We start from the raw sequence: 19,725 nt of genomic DNA, 5'->3' as shown, positions 1-19,725 counted from the left end.
ATGGATTTGAGAGGACTGTGAGGAGAGAACATTGACTGCACACTGGTATATGAAGGATCTGAAGGAGGGACATTTAGGCAGGGGGAGAAGGAGGGAAGGGTTGACACATGAGACTTTATCTTTATAAGTTTGGCTTACTTCAGGTTCATCATGAGTCATAGAGCACGAAATCATTAAAATAATTACACTGATGTTGAATGTACCTCCTAGGAACTCACATTAAGATACACATGAAATCAAAGTTCATGGACAAAAGAAAATAATTGTTAGCCAACAAAGTAAGATACGTATTTAATTGTACACAAAGATTAATCAATCTTGTTGGGTGTATGTAGAGGCATGGACAATTTGTGATGGGCAAGAAAGAAGAAGGGTGGCCTTGTGAGATCCAAGTCTCCCAGGAAGGCTTCGGGGAGGATGTAGGGATTCAATGTATGTGTAATTGATTAGGAGAGAAAAATCATTTCAGGTGCAGGGCCTAGATATAACCCAGCCACTGAGCAGCAGTGGAGTGGAATCTTGACTAGGGCCACCATCTTGTGGCTAGGTTTTGGGCTCTGAGACTCAGATTCGATTATTTCTCCATGTACTCCTCTGAATTTTATTGGCTCTCTGCTGTCCTTTTCCTGGAACCCTGCCTTATCAAGTTCTGAGATGCATTTTGCTCTATAGAATTTCCTAGTATCATGTATCTTATTTAAGTGTGCGTAATCACTTGAGATAAGCCTCAGATTTTATGAATTACATGTGATGACTGAATGTCTCTGTTTATATTTCCTGGGGCTGTTAACATGACTGCAATAAACTTTTACAGCAACTCCACTGTCCATTTTGGAATCTTGAGTGGAAATAAGAGCTTTGGCTTTTACTTAAGGTTTGAATACTCATTACCTGAGCCATTCGCTTTCACAAATGAAAAGAGAAATTTGAGCAATGGGGCTCTCCATCTCAAATATCGTTGCCAGGCAGGATTTATTGGGTGCTCAGATATAACTCGGACCAGAATGGGCTGCAAAGCACACATATAAAATCATAGGATCTCAAAGTGTCAGACAAATAATTTATGCAAGTCTCATGGTCAGAGACTCAATTACTCTTTTTTTTTTTTTTTGAAAAACAATCTGAAGGGTTTGAAGAGGTGGGGGGCGGTGGGAGGTTGGGGGAACCAGGTGGTGGGTATTAGAGAGGGCACGGACTGCATGGAGCACTGGGTGTGGTACAAAAACAATGAATACTGTTATGCTGAAAATAAATAAAAAAAAAAAGATAAAAAAAAAAAAAGAGACTCAATTACTCTTAAGAGGTTTCCCAACTGAATCTGTAATGTTATTATTCCCCATGAGTCTCATGGACATTGTTCAGCCAACTTTTCACCAAAGTGATGGGAATAAAGCCTTTGAGCTGAATCCAACTGCCTGTTTTTGTAGATATAGTTTTTTTTTTTTTTTTAAAACAGTTTATTTATTTGAGAGAGAGAGTGTGAGTGAGTGCAGAAGCAGCAGGGAGAGTCGGAGAGAGAAAGAGAAGCAGACTCTCCACTGAACAGGAAGCCCTACGTAGGGCTTGATCTCAGGACCCTGGTATCATGCCTTGAGCCAAAGGCAGATACTCAACTGACCAAGCCAGCCAGGTGCCCCTGTAGATATAGTTTTATTGGAACATGGCCACACCCATTTGATGTATTATCTATGGCTGCTTTCATGCATCAACTTCAGAACTGAGCAGGTTGGACAGAGACTATATGGTATATAAAACCTAAAACGTTTATTACCTGAAACTTTATAGAAAATGCTTGCTGAACTTTGGTCTAGAATACGATAATTTCTATTTCATTTCAAGTTGGTTTTGCTTAGCAGCATTGGGGAAATTTGCTTACTTCCTTCCTTCCTTCCTTCCTCCTTTCTTTTTTCTTTATTAAGGGCTAAGAGAAATTTAGAGAATGAGCAATCTGGGAAGAGCTGTGAAACAAATGGTCTCATAAGATTATAGGAGAGTTCTTTACTATCATGCTGGTGGTATATGTCCTTAATCATTCCCCTACTTGTATAAATAAAAAAATAACAAAATGCTTCAAACATACAGAAAAGTACAAAGACTAATGTAGCAAATACCACCACCCTGATTCTATAGATCTTAAAAAACTCTTCATTTTTAAAAGGAAACAAATAAAATATTACAGATATGATGGAAGGCTTATTTCTACCCTTCTTTTTTAAAAAAGATTTTATTTTTAAAATTTCTTTTCAGTGTTTCAGAATTCATTGTTTATGCACCACACCCAGTGCTCCATGCAATATGTGCCCTCCATAATACCCACCACCAGGCTTACCCAACCTCTCATCCCCCTCCTCTCCAAAACCCTCAGTTTGTTTCTCAGATTTTATTTATTTATTTGAGAGAGAGAGAGAGAGAGTGAGCACAAGAGGGGGAGGGGCAGAGGGAGAAAGGGAAGCAGACTCCCTGCTGAGCAGGGAGCCCGATGTGGGGCTCAATCCCAGGACCCTGGGATCTTGATTTGAGCCAAAGGCATACACTTAATTGACTGAGCCACACAGGCTCCCCTATATCTACCCATCTTGATCCTGTTTCCTTCTTTCTTAAAAGTTATACATGTCTTAAACTTACTGTGTTTTCCTCTGGTCTGCTTTTATATTTTTACTACCTATATATGTATATTTATATAACCATAAGGAATATAATGTGTGTTAAAATTTTTGCTCTCCCCTCTTTTGAAACTCTAAGAAAAATGGGACAGTGGTATTTAAGAAAGTCTAGAGTGGAAAAGCCTCCATAATCCCATGACTCTAATACAAATATTTCATATTGTGTCTTTGCCCATATGTGTGATTTCTTTTACAGAATTGCAGTCAGAATGTGTATACCATTTGTCATCTTTCTTCCCCATCTTAGTATCAAACTTATACATTTTTCCATGTTTCCATCTTCAAAATTATTATTTTGGGAGGATGTGGAACTTAATGATTGATATATAATTTCAGCAAGACATTTAGAAATCTTCTGGTGGACCAAAAGCTCTCAACAGTGGTCACCGTTGGTCCAAGTGATGGAAGTAAGGACACTTTTACTTTTCAGTGTATAACTTTCTGGGCTGTTTTTTCCCCTCTGGCTATACTCATAAGTTATTTTATTTTAAAAGTAAGTAAAAAATGTTTTTTTTAATGATAAAAGATCTTGCTCTCTGCAGAAAAAATTCCAGAAAAGAGAAATTTTACCTTTTAGTGTTGTGGGAAAGTCACTGGATTTGGACACAAAGAGCCAGATTTTAGCTACTGAGTTTGTCATTAATTTTGTCTCTCTCATCTGTAGAGTGGAGCCAATATATTTGTCCTATTACCTTGTCTTGGGGATCAAAACAAAGAATGTACCTGAAAACATTTGATAAACTATAAAATTCCCTGGTTATGGGGGAAAAAAACCTAGGAAAGCAGATAAAGCTTGGGCACCTAAGATTCAAAGACTAGTATCAGAGCACCTGGGCTTATGTGAGCTTAGGTATGGCACAGTATCTCGAGGCACTCCTCCTGGCTTTTAGAGTTCTAAGGGAAGAATTTACTCCTGAGGTTAGATGTGTAATCAATAAATGGGGCCCCTTTAAATGAAATAACTTTTTTTTATTTTAAAGAGGCATGGAGGGGAGGGTGGGTCCAGCATTATGAATACTCATTCCAATTCCTATGGCTCAGTGTGCAGACGCAGGACAGAGTGGCCATTTCACCTTTAGCAAAGCTGATGTGCAGCTGGAGGTCCTTTCTTCCTCTCTGGCTGTAGAGGATAGGATGGAACAGATCCAGGACCTGGGAGGGGAATGCTTTCTTTGGCTACAGGTCTTTCCCACTTCCAGCCACTGAGTATCATAAGCACTCAGAGTCAGAGCTTCTTACTTTAAAGATGAGAACACAGAGACATGGAGAGGTGAAATGTTTTATCTAAGGTCAGGCCTATAATAGCAGCACTGGTGTTACAACCCAGGTCCTCTGACCACTAGCTTTGTGTGTATGTGTGTGGTTTCTTTCTAAGTCACCTTCTGACTCTGCATCTCCTCCTCCACCAAGAAAGACAATGATATTAGGTCTCCTGGGGCTAGAGAATCTGCAGGGGAGCTAAGATACCAGTCCTCAGGAGACCTGTCTTGGGAGAGGGAGTTGTGCATTAGCATATAAGCTTGGAGTTGGTGTGAGGCAGTCTCTCTGCCAACTAATAGAGTCAGGGAATAGGAGACGTGATTGGTGGGGAGCTGAGCCATTGGAGGGCCCCAAGGAGCTTAAGGAGGTGGAGGTGGGGAAGCTGAGATTGGAGAGGAGATGCAAGGGCATCATTCCCAGGGTTATGACCTGGTGGCCCTTTACACACCCTGAAACATATTAGGTTTTATGCAACAAAACAGCTTGTTCATTGCATCTAGGGGAGGTCTATTTTCTTTCATACTTAGCAATTTGGAAATAAAAGATTTACCATGATCATCCCTTAATACTACCTGTCCTGGTAGTATTTTGGAGCTGCTATGAAAATTCATTTTGGGTGATTCTGGTACTTTGTTTGGTTTAAATTAGCAACTCATCATCATGTCAGGTAGAAGGTTTTTTTTTTTTATGGGATTATATGAGGCAGGGAGGAGAAAGAGAACTGCATCAAGAACATAACTGGTGAATTTGGGGATGAAGAGGAAACATTTCTTTCTAAAGGTTCATGAGATAATCTAGATAAAAGCACCTAGAATCAAGCCTGCCATATAATAGATTCTTGGTGATGTTCTTGTTGTGTTTGAGTCAAGGTGGACTCCATTTGGGCTGAGAAGATAAAACTGATGTTGCTGAAGTATCTCTCCATTCCAGAGTATGGGTGGGTTTTCCTTCTCATGGACTCTTTAGTACCTGTTTTTGGGAATAGATCTAATAAACCTTTGCACACTGAGGTGTAAATGATGGAGAATAGCTTAGATCAGCAGTCTACAAGTGGGTTAGGAGGAACCTCAAGGTGTTAATAGTTATTCCTTGGCAAACAAAGTTCTATAGTTAAATAAGTTTGTGAAGGGTCCTTTACCATGTTACCCTCCTGGGGATTCATAGTACATACTGTATATTAAAGGCTCAGGGGAGTCGTGTGGTGAGGAAACTGTCTTAACTTTGCTTAATCCAGCATTTTACAGATATCTGACTAGGGAATCCTTTTCTTCCCCCCTTGGGATATCTATTATCATCTTGAATAAAGCCTGTTGAGAAACTTAGGAATAGAACATGGCTCTGAGGTGCTTCTGTGTTTTTTTTAATCAAAAAATTTTTTTTCTGGTAAGAACACTTAACATGCTTTTGACAAATTTTAAGTGTAAAATACATTGTTGTTGACTATAGGCACAATGTTGTGTGGCAGATCTCTAGAGCTTATTCATTTTACTTAACTGAAACTTCATGTCTGTTGATTAATAATTCCCCATTTTCTTCTCCCCTCAGCCTCTGGTATTCACCATTCTAGTCTTTGATTATACAAATTTAAGTGTGGAATTGTGTAGTACTTGTCTCTCATATTCTTATCCAGAGATAAAAATATGGACCTTTAGTTGGGGGATTTAACCAAAGGGCAAGAGGGGTGTGAACCAACATTGGGCCCAGAAATCACAGGCATTGACAATACTCAGGAGACATCTTCTGCTACTTCCTTCAAGTTTGCCTCTTTGTCTTTGCAGCTGAAGTGCCTCAACCAGGCTCTGGGTGCAGCCTGCAGCCAGCTGGACTCCTTCACCCCTAACTCTGCCTCTTCTTTTCTTCTAGGCAGACATCTTTTCTGGGGCCATATTTATCAACATGGCCTTGGGTCTGGATCTGTACCTGGCGATCTTTCTCTTATTGGCAATCACTGGCCTTTACACAATCACAGGTGAGTCCATACAAATGACTCAGCCAAAGCCCAGGAAAGGAGAAGGAAGTAGGAGACATAGCTTTTCCTCTTGAGGAAGAGAGATACACCCAGGAAACAGTTTTAGGATGGAGTGTTTGCTTAGTCTCAATGCTCAGACCCTAACAAGTTATATGGGGACCCCAGAAAACTCTAGTGGTTGGCTGGAATAGTCAGTGTAACTTCTTCTAGGAAGTGTGGCTGGGACAGGCCTTCCAGGTTGTGGCTAGAAGTTGGCTGAGTTGGGAGAATCAGAGAGGGAGTGCCAGGTGCAGGGATGGGGAGAGCAAAGGAATGGAGTCAGGAAAGGTCATGGCATGGTGCTGGGGCAGGGTGAGCAAGCAGGTGCATTTAGTTGGAGAAGGGTGGCCAATGAGAGGTAGCTGAAGTGTGTGTGGAGTGATAAGTCCAGGTAGTTCAAAAGAGGTCACATGCAGGGAGTTTGGAAGCCAGAAGAAGGCCTTGGGTTTTATGAGATAGGCACTGGCAGGCACTGTAGGCGGGAAGGGAGGGAGTGATGCACAAAAAAAGAGATTTTAGAGGAAGACTTGAGAGGTGACTAGAGAAGCTGGTGACAGGAATAGCAGTTGGGGTGTTACTCTGCTCCTGATAGTGGGCCCAGGGTCAGCAATGGAATTTACTGCCCAACTGCAGCCCCCCAGCTTTGGGGACAAGAAGTTACTTAAATGGTCTGAGTAAAGAGAGAGCAGACATGCATGGAAGTAGCTCTTCAAAAAGTGCTGATTCATTAACACCCAAACACCCTGTAGAGTTGGACGCTCTTTGCTCTTCCTTGCCTTTGTGGGAGAAAGTTCTTACCAGAACCATCTCCTTTGCGCCTTCTTCTGCCTTCAGTCACATCAAACTCTTCTTCCTCAAATAGAGAGAAACATTCTCCTTTTTCCAAGGTCTTCCCAGCATTTCTGTGAAAAGTAAAGGTATAGAAACATGTTGGGTAGTAGATTGCTATAACAAGACAAAGGAGGAAAGGAAAGAAAGGCAGACAGGTCGTGAGGTCACATGTATTATTTCCTTTGCCTGTTTAGGGGGCTTGGCGGCTGTGATTTACACGGACACTTTGCAGACGGCGATCATGCTGGTGGGGTCTTTTATCCTGACTGGATTTGGTAAGTGGGGCTGGGGCAGGCTGAGGAGGCAGGGAGGCAGAAGCAGAGACCTAGGGAGAAAAAAAGCAAGTGTAGCATCCCTGCTTGCTGCTGGCCCAGGCAGTGAACTGGGTATCCTCTGCCCTCCCTAGGGGAGTGGTCAAGCCTGGATTGCCTACCATAGTGAATGTCTGGGGGCAACTTCCTCAGCCCTGGAGAGCTCAGTCTGGGCCAGGCTCAGGCAATACCTGGTCCCTGCTACCCTCTCTAGATGAACTGAGCCAGTAGTCCCCAATGTGGACCTCTGATGTCGTGGTCTGCTCTCCATGGAGAAACTGGACAAAAAAGGGATATGTCTAAATATGCATCAGGCTAAATATATTCAATGTTGTATCTTAAACCTTAGATTACATCTTGTCTGTATTTGATGTTAAATGTCCTTTATTTTATGAATTGATGATAGTAAGTGATCATTTTCTTGTTTATGTCCTTACTTGACAAAATTTAAACAATTAGCCAGTCTATATTGACCTCTGACCCCAACTTTGAAATTTTATTTGTCTATAAAAATCCTAAAGACAAGACTGGAGACCCTAGATCTAGAGATACTAATTATGGGAGAATCTAAAATGCATTTTGTTTTTTTAATAGGGCTCATACTCTCTGTGGGTCCTGTGAAGCCTCTTATCTACTCTCTTTTCCCTGTTTCCAAGAGCTTCCATTTGGTTTTCCCCAGTGACAATGGTGGTGGTAGTGGGGTCTGCAGGACAGAGGCTAGAATGACTTATTCAAGGGCACACAGCAAAGAGGTGGTAGGGCTCTAGACTCCTCCCCCTTTCTCTGTCTATCCTACCACACTTCTGTGACCAGGGATGGTATGGCTGAGTCTGTGGATCTCCAGGTTGCTGTGCAGGATTTTAAAGGCTGCTGCTGACAGTGAAGTGTGAGGGGGAAAAACATCTTTGAGTCTTCAAAACCAAAGTCTCTCTTTTAATGAATTCAAATACTTTCCCATTTTGAAAAGGTTTGTGGTTGGAATACTTTCACACATTACTGCTTTAGACCCTCACAGTCAACCCCGCACCCCAGGAAACTGGGCAGGATTAATAATCCCATTCTATGGATGAGAGAGGTGAGGCCCAGAATAGGAAAGCGACTTGCCCAAGATCACACAGGGAGGGTGGTTTCTCAGGCATTCATAGGAAGAAACCTGAATGAAGAGCTGAGAGTTTTAGGTTGCTTGTTGCTGATGTTTTCCAGCTTTTCACGAAGTGGGAGGGTATGATGCCTTCATGAAAAAGTATATGAAAGCCATTCCAACTGTGGTTACTGCGGGAAACCTCACCATCAAAGAAGAATGTTATATACCAAGAGCTGACTCCTTCCACATCTTCCGAGATCCCATCAAAGGAGACCTGCCATGGCCTGGGCTCATCTTTGGGTTGTCCATCCTTGCCCTGTGGTACTGGTGTACAGATCAGGTACCCATGCTGGATGTGTGGGGTGGACGGGGTGTTCCAGGTCTCTACAGGGACTCCTATCTAAGGCTTGTGGTGTTGGATACAGTAGCGCAGAGCTCATATGGTCTGGGGTCACTGAACCTTGGGACAAGGGAATTCCAGGCCAAGAACCAAGGACATGTGGGCGGGGAGCTGAAGGTAGCCAGAGAGCAATGAGAGGTCTCTGGCCTGCACCCCTCTCTTATGGGCTTTCCCTGGCAGGTCATTGTGCAACGCTGCCTCTCAGCCAAAAACATGTCTCATGTGAAGGCCGGCTGTATCTTATGTGGGTACATGAAGCTGCTGCCCATGTTCCTCATGGTGATGCCAGGAATGATCAGCCGCATCCTATACACAGGTGATGCCTCTTGCTGGACTCAGCAGCCACTCTCTCCCACTTTCCTCTCTCTGTGTCACTTCTAAAGCCCTGTAGCTCCCTGTTCTTTCTCTTCTGCCCTCTTCTTCTTTTCTTGCCACAATTACTAAACATTATTGTTTCCCCTTTACATAGCAAAAACTTGAGGTCACAGAACCTGTACGGTTGTCTTCCCTGGTTCCTAACATTGACAATTACTTTAGACTCTTTTGCAAATTCTCTGAAGTCATGATACAATTCCAGCTGCAGCTTCTTCCAACTAATATTTGCTAACTTTTTGTTCAGTCTTCCTCAGGCTCTGGAGTGTGTACGATGTCTTTAATGTCAAAGAACCCTGGCCAGTCTCTAATTGCTTATGCTCAGAACCTCGTTTCTTGGGCCATTTCTTTGAAGAGCCCTGAGACTTGTACTTTACTATCTAGGGTAATAGGGTCTTTTTGACCATTTTGTGGCTTCTCCAGCTTTGCCAGTTGCATTTTTTGGTCAGCCATCATAGGTCTAAACTGTTTCTTGGAATATGAAATAATGGCAAAAAAGAGAGTGCCAGGGAGTAAAACTTTGGTGAGCTCCCAAAATGAAGACAGGACAGTCTGGGGGCACTTGCTGCCATTGGCTCCTTTTAGGTATACTCTTATACTGGCTCACCTGTCATGAGAAAAATATTCGTAACTGAATAATTTATATTTGTAACTGAATAATTTATATTGTAATAACAATATATAATTAAATTATAAATTATATATTATATAATTTATATTGTACAAGACACAAAAATATTTGAGATAATGCTATAATGAATAGGCGGTCTATGGAGCAGCACTAAATGATATAACTGTAGTAGGTACCTAATAAATGTTTGTTGATTTAATTCTAAAGAAGTTACTGGAATTTTCTCCAAGTCTCTAGATCATTTCCCCTTCCCATCTCAGGCTACTTTTTATCTTTCTCTAACACAGATTTTTCACATTTTGGAAGTACTACCCAACAGCCCTCCCACTGAGGAATTCCCTCAGTCATCTGGGTGTTCAATCCTACTTGTAAAAATGCTGCTGCAAATAAACCTCAAATTAGGAGCCATGGGTCACTGTGATCATCAGGAGAAACAAGACAATAGTCACTGCTATGTTGTAGGGAGGCCTAGCTAAAGTCTAAAGACTGTGCCTCCTCTCTATCCACCCTGAGCATTGCTTTATTTTCTCCCTCTTCTACCTAAGAACTCTTTTCCCCCAGTCAGATCTGGGAGATGGTCATACCAGTAGGGCAGGGGCATGGCATTGTAGGGCTCAACTTGAAGTTGCATTCTCTGTGGAACCAATTCAGGGCCTTGGGCAGGAATGTCCTGTTTGAAGTCTTATTTTAAGAAAGTGAATCTTGGAAATACTTCCTTGATTTCTGCTTGCTGACATGGCTCTTCATCTTTTCCCAGAAAAAGTTGCCTGCACCGTCCCCTCGGAATGTAAGAAATATTGTGGTACTGAGGTTGGCTGTACAAATGTTGCTTACCCGACGTTGGTGGTGGAGCTTATGCCCAATGGTGAGAGTCATTTTTCTGGCAAAGTCTTTCTTTGGAGGCTGATTTGGCTTCCTCTTTATGTAGATTTCTGTGGCCCTCTGGGGGAAAAGCCATTTCTGAGCTTGGGAGCCCAGTAAGGAAGGCTTTCTTCTGGGTGTCCTCAGCTTTTGAACACATCTTCCCTCATTGGAAAAGAGACATATGTTTAGGTTGAGCTCTATGAGATCTAGCATGTGTTCATCAGTCAGGTGTGGAAAAGAGGTGATCTGAAAATGCACTAGTGAAAAACACAACTTTTCCATGCTCATCTAGAATATCTTTCAGAACTCTCCAACAGACATTAACATGAAAGTTTGAACAAGTGGAATTTTCCCTTGGAAATGCATTGATATTCCAAGGAAAAACCTGGAGGCAAAGGCAAAACAGTTTTAACTATAGAATGAAGAAGTTTTAAAAACTTCCCAAAGAGGCAACTTATGGAATGGGTGAAGACTTTATTTGCAAATGACACTACATATAAGGGGCTGGTATTCAAGATCTATAAAGAACTTCTCCAACTTAAGACACAAAAAACAAAGAATCAAGTCAAAAAATGGGCAGAAGACATGAACAGACACTTCTCCAAATAAGACATACAAATGGCTAACAGACACATGAAAAAGATGTTTGGCATCATTAGCCATCAGGAAAATTCAAATCAAAACCACATTGAGATACCACCTTATAACATTTAGAATGGCAAAAATGAACAAGGCAAGAAACAGCAAATGTTGGAGAGGTTGTAGAGAAAGGGGAACCCTCTTACACTGTCGGTGGAATGCAAGCTGGTGCAGCCACTTTGGGAAAGAGTGTGGAGGTTCCTCAAAAAGTTAAAAATAGAGCTACCCTTTGATCCAGCAATTGCACTACTTGGCATTTACCCCAAAGATGCAGATGTAGTGAAAAGAAGTGAAAAGACATGCACCCAATGTTCATAGCAGCAATGTCCAGAATAGCCAAACTGTGAAAGGAGACTAGATGCCCTTCAACAGGTGAATGGATAAAGAGGATGTGGTCCATATAAACACTGGAATATTACTCAGCCATCAGAAAGGATGAATACCTAACATTTGCATCAACATGGATGGAACTGGAGGAGACTACACTAAGTGAAATAAGCAGAAGAAGACAATTACTATATGGTTTCAGTTATTTGTGGAAAATAAGGAATAGCATGGAGGACATTAGGAGAAGGAAGGGAAAAATAAAGGGGAGGGTAACCAGAGGGGTAGATGAACCATGAGAGACTATGGACTCTGGGAAACAAACTGAGGGTTTTAGAGGGGAAGGGGGTGGAAAATGGGTCATCCCGGTGATGGATATTAAGGAGGACACATATTGCAATGAGCACTGGGTGTTATACACAAACAGTGAATCACGGAACACTACATCAAAAAATAATGATGCACTGTATGGTGACTTACATAACATAATAAAAATTAATAAAGAAATAAAATAAACAACAACAACAACAACAAAGGATGAGGAGGTTTGAGGCAGTAGATGGATGGGCCACAAGGGGGCTACAGAGAATGTGTTATCCTTGGAGTCCAGAATAGTTAGAGTTTTGGGGTAGGCCTTTAGGGTTACTGTTCATATTTCATGTCGAAGAAAAAAATCTAATTCTGGATCAAGGGATGTAAACCTCATTAGGTTGAGGGGCCTCAGGAGACTAAAAATTCAAAGGTACTGAACAGGAAAATTTGCAATAAACTTAAAAAATTTTATCATTGAGAAGAAACCTAGAGACTAGTCAAACCTCTCCATTTTATAGTTAGGGGAAACTGAGACCTACAAAAGGAAAATGATTTTTTCCAAGGCCACACAGCAACTCACTATCTGGCTTGCTTAACTGTGCTCAAGGCTGGAATTGAAGAATTTTTTTTTTAACTGCAAACTGGATGTGTGACCTTGTGCAAACCATTTGCATTGAAATTCTATAAAAATGGGGGTAATCGTTAACAATTCCACTGAACCAGGCTGCTTATTAATTAAGGTTGCAATAAGAAGAGTCACATGGCTGGTTCTTTTAGAGTTCTGGTTTGGATTACACTGTAATTTATTTATGTTATTTTTCTTTCTCTCCTTTTTTTTTAAGATTTAAAATTTTTTGGAATGATTTACTTATATTTATTTATTTAAAAAAGATTTTATTTATTTATTTTTCAGAGAGAGAAAGCACAAGCAGGGGGAATGGCAGGCAGAGGGAGAAACAGGTTCCCTACTGAAGGACCCTGATGTGGGACTCAGTACCAAGACCCCAGGATCATGACCTGAGTCAAAGGCAGGTGCTTAATGGACTGAGCCACTCAAGCGTCTCTACTTAGTTATTTTAGAGAGAGAACATGAGTGAATGGGGGAGGGGCAGTGGGAGAGAGAGAGAGACCCTTGAAGAAAACTCTGCTCAGCGCAGAGCCCCACATGGTGGTCAATCCTAGGACCCTGAGATCATGACATGAGGCAAAACCAAGGAATCAAATGACAGAGCCACCCAAATTCCCCTAAAAATTTTTTTTAAAGTAGGGGTGCCTGGGTGGCTCAGTGGGTTAAATCCTCTGCCTTCCGCTCAGGTCATGATCTCAGGGTCCTGGGATGGAGCTGCACATCGGGCTTTCTGCTCAGCAGGAGTTGAATTGTGTGCCTTAAGTGATGAATAGCTCAGTAAAGTTTTCAATGGAGAAAAAAAAAAAAAGACAAGGTTGTATTCCCAGCTCTGACCCTAAGCAAGTTATGCCAACCTCTGGGCCTCACTTCTTGGTGTGTTGAATGGGGATAATACTACCCTTCCCAAATCAGAATAAGGGATTGTTCTTTTAAAATTTCTTCCAATCATGGCCAACATGGTTTGCTATAATCTCTATTAATACTTCCATACCAAGGAGAACATAAAGGTGTCCCTGCTAGGGAATTTTTGTTAGTATATTCAGAGGTGTGCAACCATCACCATAATTTTAGAAAACTTTTATCGCCTCCAAAAAATCCTGTACCTATTAACAATCACCCCATATTTTATCCCATCCCCTAGGCAACCGTTGATCTACTCCCTCTCTCTATGGATTTGCTTATTTTGAGCACTTAACATAAACAGAGTTATACAATAGTTGTTCTTTGTGTCTGACTTATTTCACTTAGAAGAATGCAAGGTTTATCTACATTATAGCATGCATTAGTACTTCACCCTTTTTATTGATAAATAATATTCCATTGCATGGATATATCACACTTTGTTTATCATTAGTTGATGAACATTGTCTTGTTTCTACTTTTTAGCTATAATAAATAATACTACTATGAACATTCATATTTGAGTTTTTAAAAAGATTTATTTATTTATTTTAGAGGGAGAGAGAATGGGGGGCACAGAGGAAGAAGGAGAGAGAAAATCCTAAGCAGAATCCCCACTGAGCACGGAGCCCAATGAGGGGCTCAATCTCATGACTCTGAGATCATGACCTGAGCCAAAATCAAGATCAACCGACTGAGTCATGTTCATGTCCAAGTTTTTATGTGAACATGTATTTTTATTTCTTTTGAACAGATACCTAGGAGAAAAATTGATGGGTCATATGATAATTGCATGTTTGATTTGAGAAACTGCTAGAGTATTTGCAACAGTGGCTGTGTCCTTTTACATTACTGCCATCAATGTATGAGGGTTCCTATTTCTCCACATCTTCACCCACACTTGTTGTTATTTGTCTTTCTTTTTTTTTTTTAAATTATAGCCACCCTAGTGGGTACAGAGTAGTATTTTATTGTGGTTTTTGGTTTGAATTTCCTTGATGTTGAGGATCTTTTCATGTGATTATTAGCCACTTGTTTATCTTCTTTGGAGAAGCTTCTATTCAAGTTTTTTGTCTATTTTTAATTGGATTATTTGTCTTTTTTAATTATTCAGTTATATGTGTCCTTTTTATATTCTGTACACTAGACCCTTATTAGACATATGAATTGCTAGTATTTCTTTCCATTCTATGGAGATTTCACTTTATTGAAAACATCATCTTTTGAATCATAGTTTGAATCTTTCTGCTATACCATGAATTTTTAAAATAAAAGACCTTATAAAACTCCTCTTAGATGGAATCACACATATATCATCAGCACCATCACCATTAACCACTATCACCCCATCACTACCACCACCACCACCACCATCATCATCATTCAGTTGCAAAGTATTTACTCATACATATTTTGTCCTTATCTCTTTGTTGACTGCTTTGGGCTTCCAGGATAATTTAAAGCCATAACTCATTCCTTGAAATACCTAGTCTTTCTGGAGAGACAAGTTGGAGAACATGGCATGGTTTTGGAAGGCAAACAAACCTTGAGTTCTCACAATTTCCAAGTACAAAAGAGCTGAGTTGCTGTGTGTGCCACTCAGATCCTCCTTCTCTTTCAGGACTGAGGGGCCTGATGCTGTCAGTCATGTTGGCCTCTCTGATGAGCTCCTTAACCTCCATCTTCAATAGTGCCAGCACCCTCTTCACCATGGACATCTACACTAAGATCCGGAAGAGAGCATCTGAGAAAGAGCTCATGATTGCAGGAAGGTAAGTGCAGCATCTTCTTGCCACCCACCATGAAAGTTTGAATGATCTGTACTATCCCTCAAGGTAGAGAAGACTGGTACATGCTTGGGTAGAATGGGAGTAACCTCTGTCATTAGTTATATTTACACTTTAGTGACATTTAACTTTAAATTGAGGATCATTGGGGTGCCTGGGTGGCAGATGGTTAAGCCTCTGCCCTTGGCTCATGTCATTATCTCCAGGTCTTGGGATCGAGCCCCATGTTGGGCTCCCAGCTTGGTGGGGACTCTGCTTCTCCCTCTCCCTCTGCTTCTCCCCCTGCTTGTACTCTCTGTCTCTGCTTGTATCTCTCTCAAATGAATAAATAAATTAAAAAAAAAGAAAAATATAAATTGAAAATCATCAAACAATGCCTGTCTGGAGTAAGATATGACATCAGAAATCATCCAATCTAACCCTCAGTTTATCAACAAACAAAAGGAGGTTTGTCTTGCCTAAATCCATGTAGTCTGGACAGTGGCAGAAACAGGACTGGAATTCAGGCCAACTGAGTCCTTGTTCAAGGCCCTTTATGCTGCCCCATGTGGCCCTCCTCAGCCCTCTACACTGTATGTCTTCACATGGGCCATCTTCAAGGCCCAGACGCCTCTGATGCCTTGACCATTTGCTGCAACATTTTTGCATTTGACTGTGAGGGTCAAGTGATAATGTGCTTGGGAACATGCTCTGTAAAGTCTAAAACACCACGCTATATGTACATTTGTTATTGCAAATGAGATAGTGGACACAACAGAATACTGAAAGACAGAAGGGTTGATACATGGGTCAGAGGTACTCATAATCTTGACTATCCATCGAGCAGATGCTTGGAGAGAGGACTAACTAAAGCTCTGCTGTGTCTCTTTCTGGGGCTCTGGCAGGTCAATTTCCTCAGAGCAGAGGAATCAAGTCCCTGTGAGGTCAATCAAGGAAAAGTTCCATAGTGAGTGTGGGAGGGGTATGGGCTGCCACCTCATAGGTCTCATCAATAAGATTAGGGCAAAGGAAGGAAAGGGGACAGGCCACTGTCAGGTGTTGAGACACCTGGCACTCAGGGAAGATCTAACCAGGCCCGAGTCTACTCCTTTGCTTCAATCAGAACCATCACCCTGACTGGTTTTACCTTAGAAAGGACTTTACTGTTTCCTGTTTCTCCCCTCCTCCCTTTTATCTATAAGATGCAAAATGAGAAGAGAACCATTTTGTTGCTTTGCTCGGGGATGGCCCCCTTGGCTCTGAGATTGTTGGGGCCCACACTTTTGTATATCCCATGACTGCTGCCCTGGATTTTATCCCTGCCCTAGATGAACTTATAGAAAACAATTCCAGACTTTGCTATGGTGACTGTAAGAGCAATCAAGGGCTCAAAGAAGGAAGAGGTGAACATGGCATGCAGTAGTTGGGGAAAGCTCCTGGAAGAGGGAGGCCTGACCTGAGGCCAAAATGATGGGTAGGATTTGGGTATATGGGGGCAGTGGAAGGGGCTTCCAGAAGGAGAACTATATGAGTGAAAACACTGCTTTGTAAAGGTTAGTTTAAGATTGTTTTGCCTTAAATTCATGTAAGGTAAAGGAATCATAGCCATCTTTCTAATTAAATGAAAAGCACAAGTAAGGGGAGCTTGTAAGGGAGCCCTCCAATCTCTTCATGACTTGAAGTGAAATTCAAGAGGAGAGCTGGAAATACTTGGTAGTGTCCCTTTCTTTCTAGACTGTTCTTTTATAAACTCTTTTTCGTTGTGGTCTTCATTTTATTATGAGGAAGAGGAGGAGGAGGGGAAGGAGGAGAAGGAGAAGAAAATAAAATTATGGCCTTTACTATTTATTGAGTACCTACTGTTTACTAGGTGTTTTACTATAGCTGATCCTTATTCTAGAATTGCAAGGTCAGTCATATTATTCCCAATTCACAGACAGAGAAATTGAGATTCAGAGAGGTTAAGCAAGGTATCCTATGTCACACATAGAAAAGAAAAATTTGAGTCCAGGACCCTTGTTCCTACATTCTACTACTTGTCAAAGTGTGATTCTCTTATGGCAGTTACTGGTTTAGGTTTGTCAAGTGCATTTCATTTATTCACAGGCACAGATGACTTTCTCATAGAGGCAGAATACAGATGGAAAAAAAGCCTCAAGAATGAATTTGCTAATTATTTTTCCTTGCCTATGGTAATATTACACACATACACACATAATATGTATATATAATATACAATAAATAAAATGATATACACACATATAAATATCTACATTTATGTGTTTATATATTTGCTATATATATATATAATATATATATACACACACATCTGACATATAGTAATCATACACATATGATACATATATATGTCATACATCTGACACATAGTAATATGTATTTATTTATATAGAGCCATTTATTGACGTTGTATTGGGGGGTTTTGATTTCAGGTTGTTCATCCTGGTGCTGATAGGTATCAGCATTGCTTGGGTACCCATTGTGCAGTCAGCACAAAGTGGGCAGCTCTTCGATTACATCCAGTCCATTACCAGTTACTTGGGACCACCCATTGCAGCTGTCTTCTTGCTTGCTATTTTCTGGAAGAGAGTCAATGAACCGGTAGGTTTCATTTTTGCATGTCCTGAAAAGCCACTCTGACACAGAAATTCCCACCTGGAGTGCCATGTTCTGTATGGGAGGGATTCTATTTCCCAGAGATCTCAAGCAGAAATAGATGTGCTGCTGAAGGTTTTTATGGCAAAGTCTTCAGGGACTCTCCTGGGTATACATTCTTTTGGATTCACCTCTCCTCCTTGCTGCAGGTTCCAAACTCATTCCCAACTAATGATATACATGTTCCATCCAACCTGAGTGACTTTGGCCTGTTAACATGGCACTAGCTGGGAAGTTTGTATCCCAGGCGAGCAGCTCCAGAGGAAGTCCTAGCACAGGCTCCCTCTAGTGGTTCCTTTTAAAAAAATTTCCTTTTTATTATTTATTTTTATTTTTATTTTTTTTAAAAAAGTTCTATTCAGCCACTGTATGGCACATCATTAGTTTTTGATGTAGTGTTCCGTAATTCATTAGTTGCATGTAACACCCAGTGCTCATCACAACACATGCCCTCCGTAATACTCCTCACCCTGTTACTCCATCCTTTCACCCCCTTCTCCTTTGTAACCGTCAGTTTGTTTCCCAGAGTCTGTAGTCCCTCATGGTTCATCTCTCTCTCTGATTTCTCTCCCTTCTGATTTCCCTCCCTTCCCTTATGATCCTTTGTGCTATTGTTTACATTCCACATATGAACAAAACTATATGATAATTGTCTTTCTCTGCTTGACTTATTTCACTTGACATAATCCCCTCCAGTTCCACCCATGTTGATGCAAATGGTGAGTATTCATCCTTTCTGATGGCTGAGTAATATTCCATTGTATATATGTACCTCTAGTGGTTCTGCAGTGAGCTTGGCTTTCCAGCCAGCACCTCTCAAGGCCCAGTGAAAAATGATGTCCTGGTGCTCAAGCAATTTATATGCAAAACAACATAAGGTAGATAATAATTGAGGGATAAAACATAGCATAGAATATGAGAAGGATTCACAGAAAGACTGTATTAGCATGGGCTGAACTAGAGGGAAGAGAGGGTGTGCAAAGCAGAGAGAGAACAGCACCAAAACTTGGAGGCAGAAGTGCAGGGATAAGCGTGAGGATGAGGAGTTTGAAAGGCATTTCACATGTCTTGAGAAGGAGTTTGTGTGTATGGGTTAATGGAAGAAATGCTAGACAAGAATGTTGAAGTTAAATTAGGAATGGCTCCTTTGAAAAAGCCAGGCCAGAGAGTTTGGATTTTCATTGGGGTGCTGTTACAGGTTTTGAAGCACCATGAAAAGGATGCCTTTGGACTTCTGACTGGGGTGTTGCTCATCTGTCTCTGTATTAAACCATCTGCACACTCAGGGAAGGCTGGGATCGAGTGGGGGTAATAACTGTGTAGCCTATTTTCTGAAGCAGTATCAATGATGACATATTTTTGGTTAGAGACAACCCCTTTATCCCAATAGGACAGAAAAAAATATACACTTGGGAAATACCTCACTGGAATGACCCAGCTTTGAAGTGTAAAATTATGTGTGCTTCTCTTCACTCAACATTTGACATTAGGAACATAGTCCAGATTTGCTGGCAACACAAAACTATATGCACAGATAAATACCCTTGAGAGATCAGAATTAAACCTGCAAGTGATCATGACTGGTTTGAGAAATAGTCACACTCTTAAGATTTATTTCAATAGGTATTGGCAGAAGCTGAGAGATTTCTAAAATACAAGTTAGTATAGTGTGGCTAGAAGCCCAACTGGGTATTGCTGTGGACTAAAAACAGATTGAGTTCAAAAAAAGACTGTGGCAGCCAAAAAATAAGGCTAAAAATTGGGATAGAGTGTAGTGGTTCTCAACTGGGGGAGATTTTGCCCTTCCCCAAGAGAAATTTTGGTGAAGTCTGGCAACATTTTTGATTGGCTTTGATTCAGAAAATGCTACTAGTATCTATTGTGTGGAGGCCAATACACAAGACAGCTCCCCTCATGCTCAACCCCCCAATCCCAAAAGAATTATCCAGCCCAAATGTCATAGGTCTGAGGGTGAGAAGCCATTGCTAGAGTCTCTGGAGAGCAGCACATAGAGACTACAAAAGGATTCTCAGGACTGGTCAGGGATTGTGTTTAATGA

The 19,725-nt window shown here is 41.1% G+C and overlaps 1 protein-coding gene across 1 annotated transcript in view; it reads left to right on the top strand.

Annotated features, from left to right (window-relative positions):
- LOC111160048 (solute carrier family 5 member 1) overlaps window positions 1-19,725 on the top strand; it is a 68,983-nt gene that overhangs the window by 33,134 nt on the left and 16,124 nt on the right. The window contains exons 6-12 of the mRNA XM_022522847.1: window positions 5,787-5,892; window positions 6,957-7,037; window positions 8,277-8,497; window positions 8,738-8,873; window positions 10,318-10,425; window positions 14,849-14,999; window positions 17,444-17,612. Of these exons, the coding sequence (XP_022378555.1) occupies window positions 5,787-5,892; window positions 6,957-7,037; window positions 8,277-8,497; window positions 8,738-8,873; window positions 10,318-10,425; window positions 14,849-14,999; window positions 17,444-17,612 (972 nt within the window). The remainder of the gene's footprint in view (window positions 1-5,786; window positions 5,893-6,956; window positions 7,038-8,276; window positions 8,498-8,737; window positions 8,874-10,317; window positions 10,426-14,848; window positions 15,000-17,443; window positions 17,613-19,725) is intronic.

Source organism: Enhydra lutris, unplaced genomic scaffold, assembly GCF_002288905.1.
Source record: "Enhydra lutris kenyoni isolate GAN:26980312 unplaced genomic scaffold, ASM228890v2 scaffoldscaffold73, whole genome shotgun sequence".
Taxonomy (NCBI): domain Eukaryota; kingdom Metazoa; phylum Chordata; class Mammalia; order Carnivora; family Mustelidae; genus Enhydra; species Enhydra lutris.
Note: the sequence above shows the minus strand (reverse complement) of the source record. Positions and strands in the feature narration are given on the sequence as shown.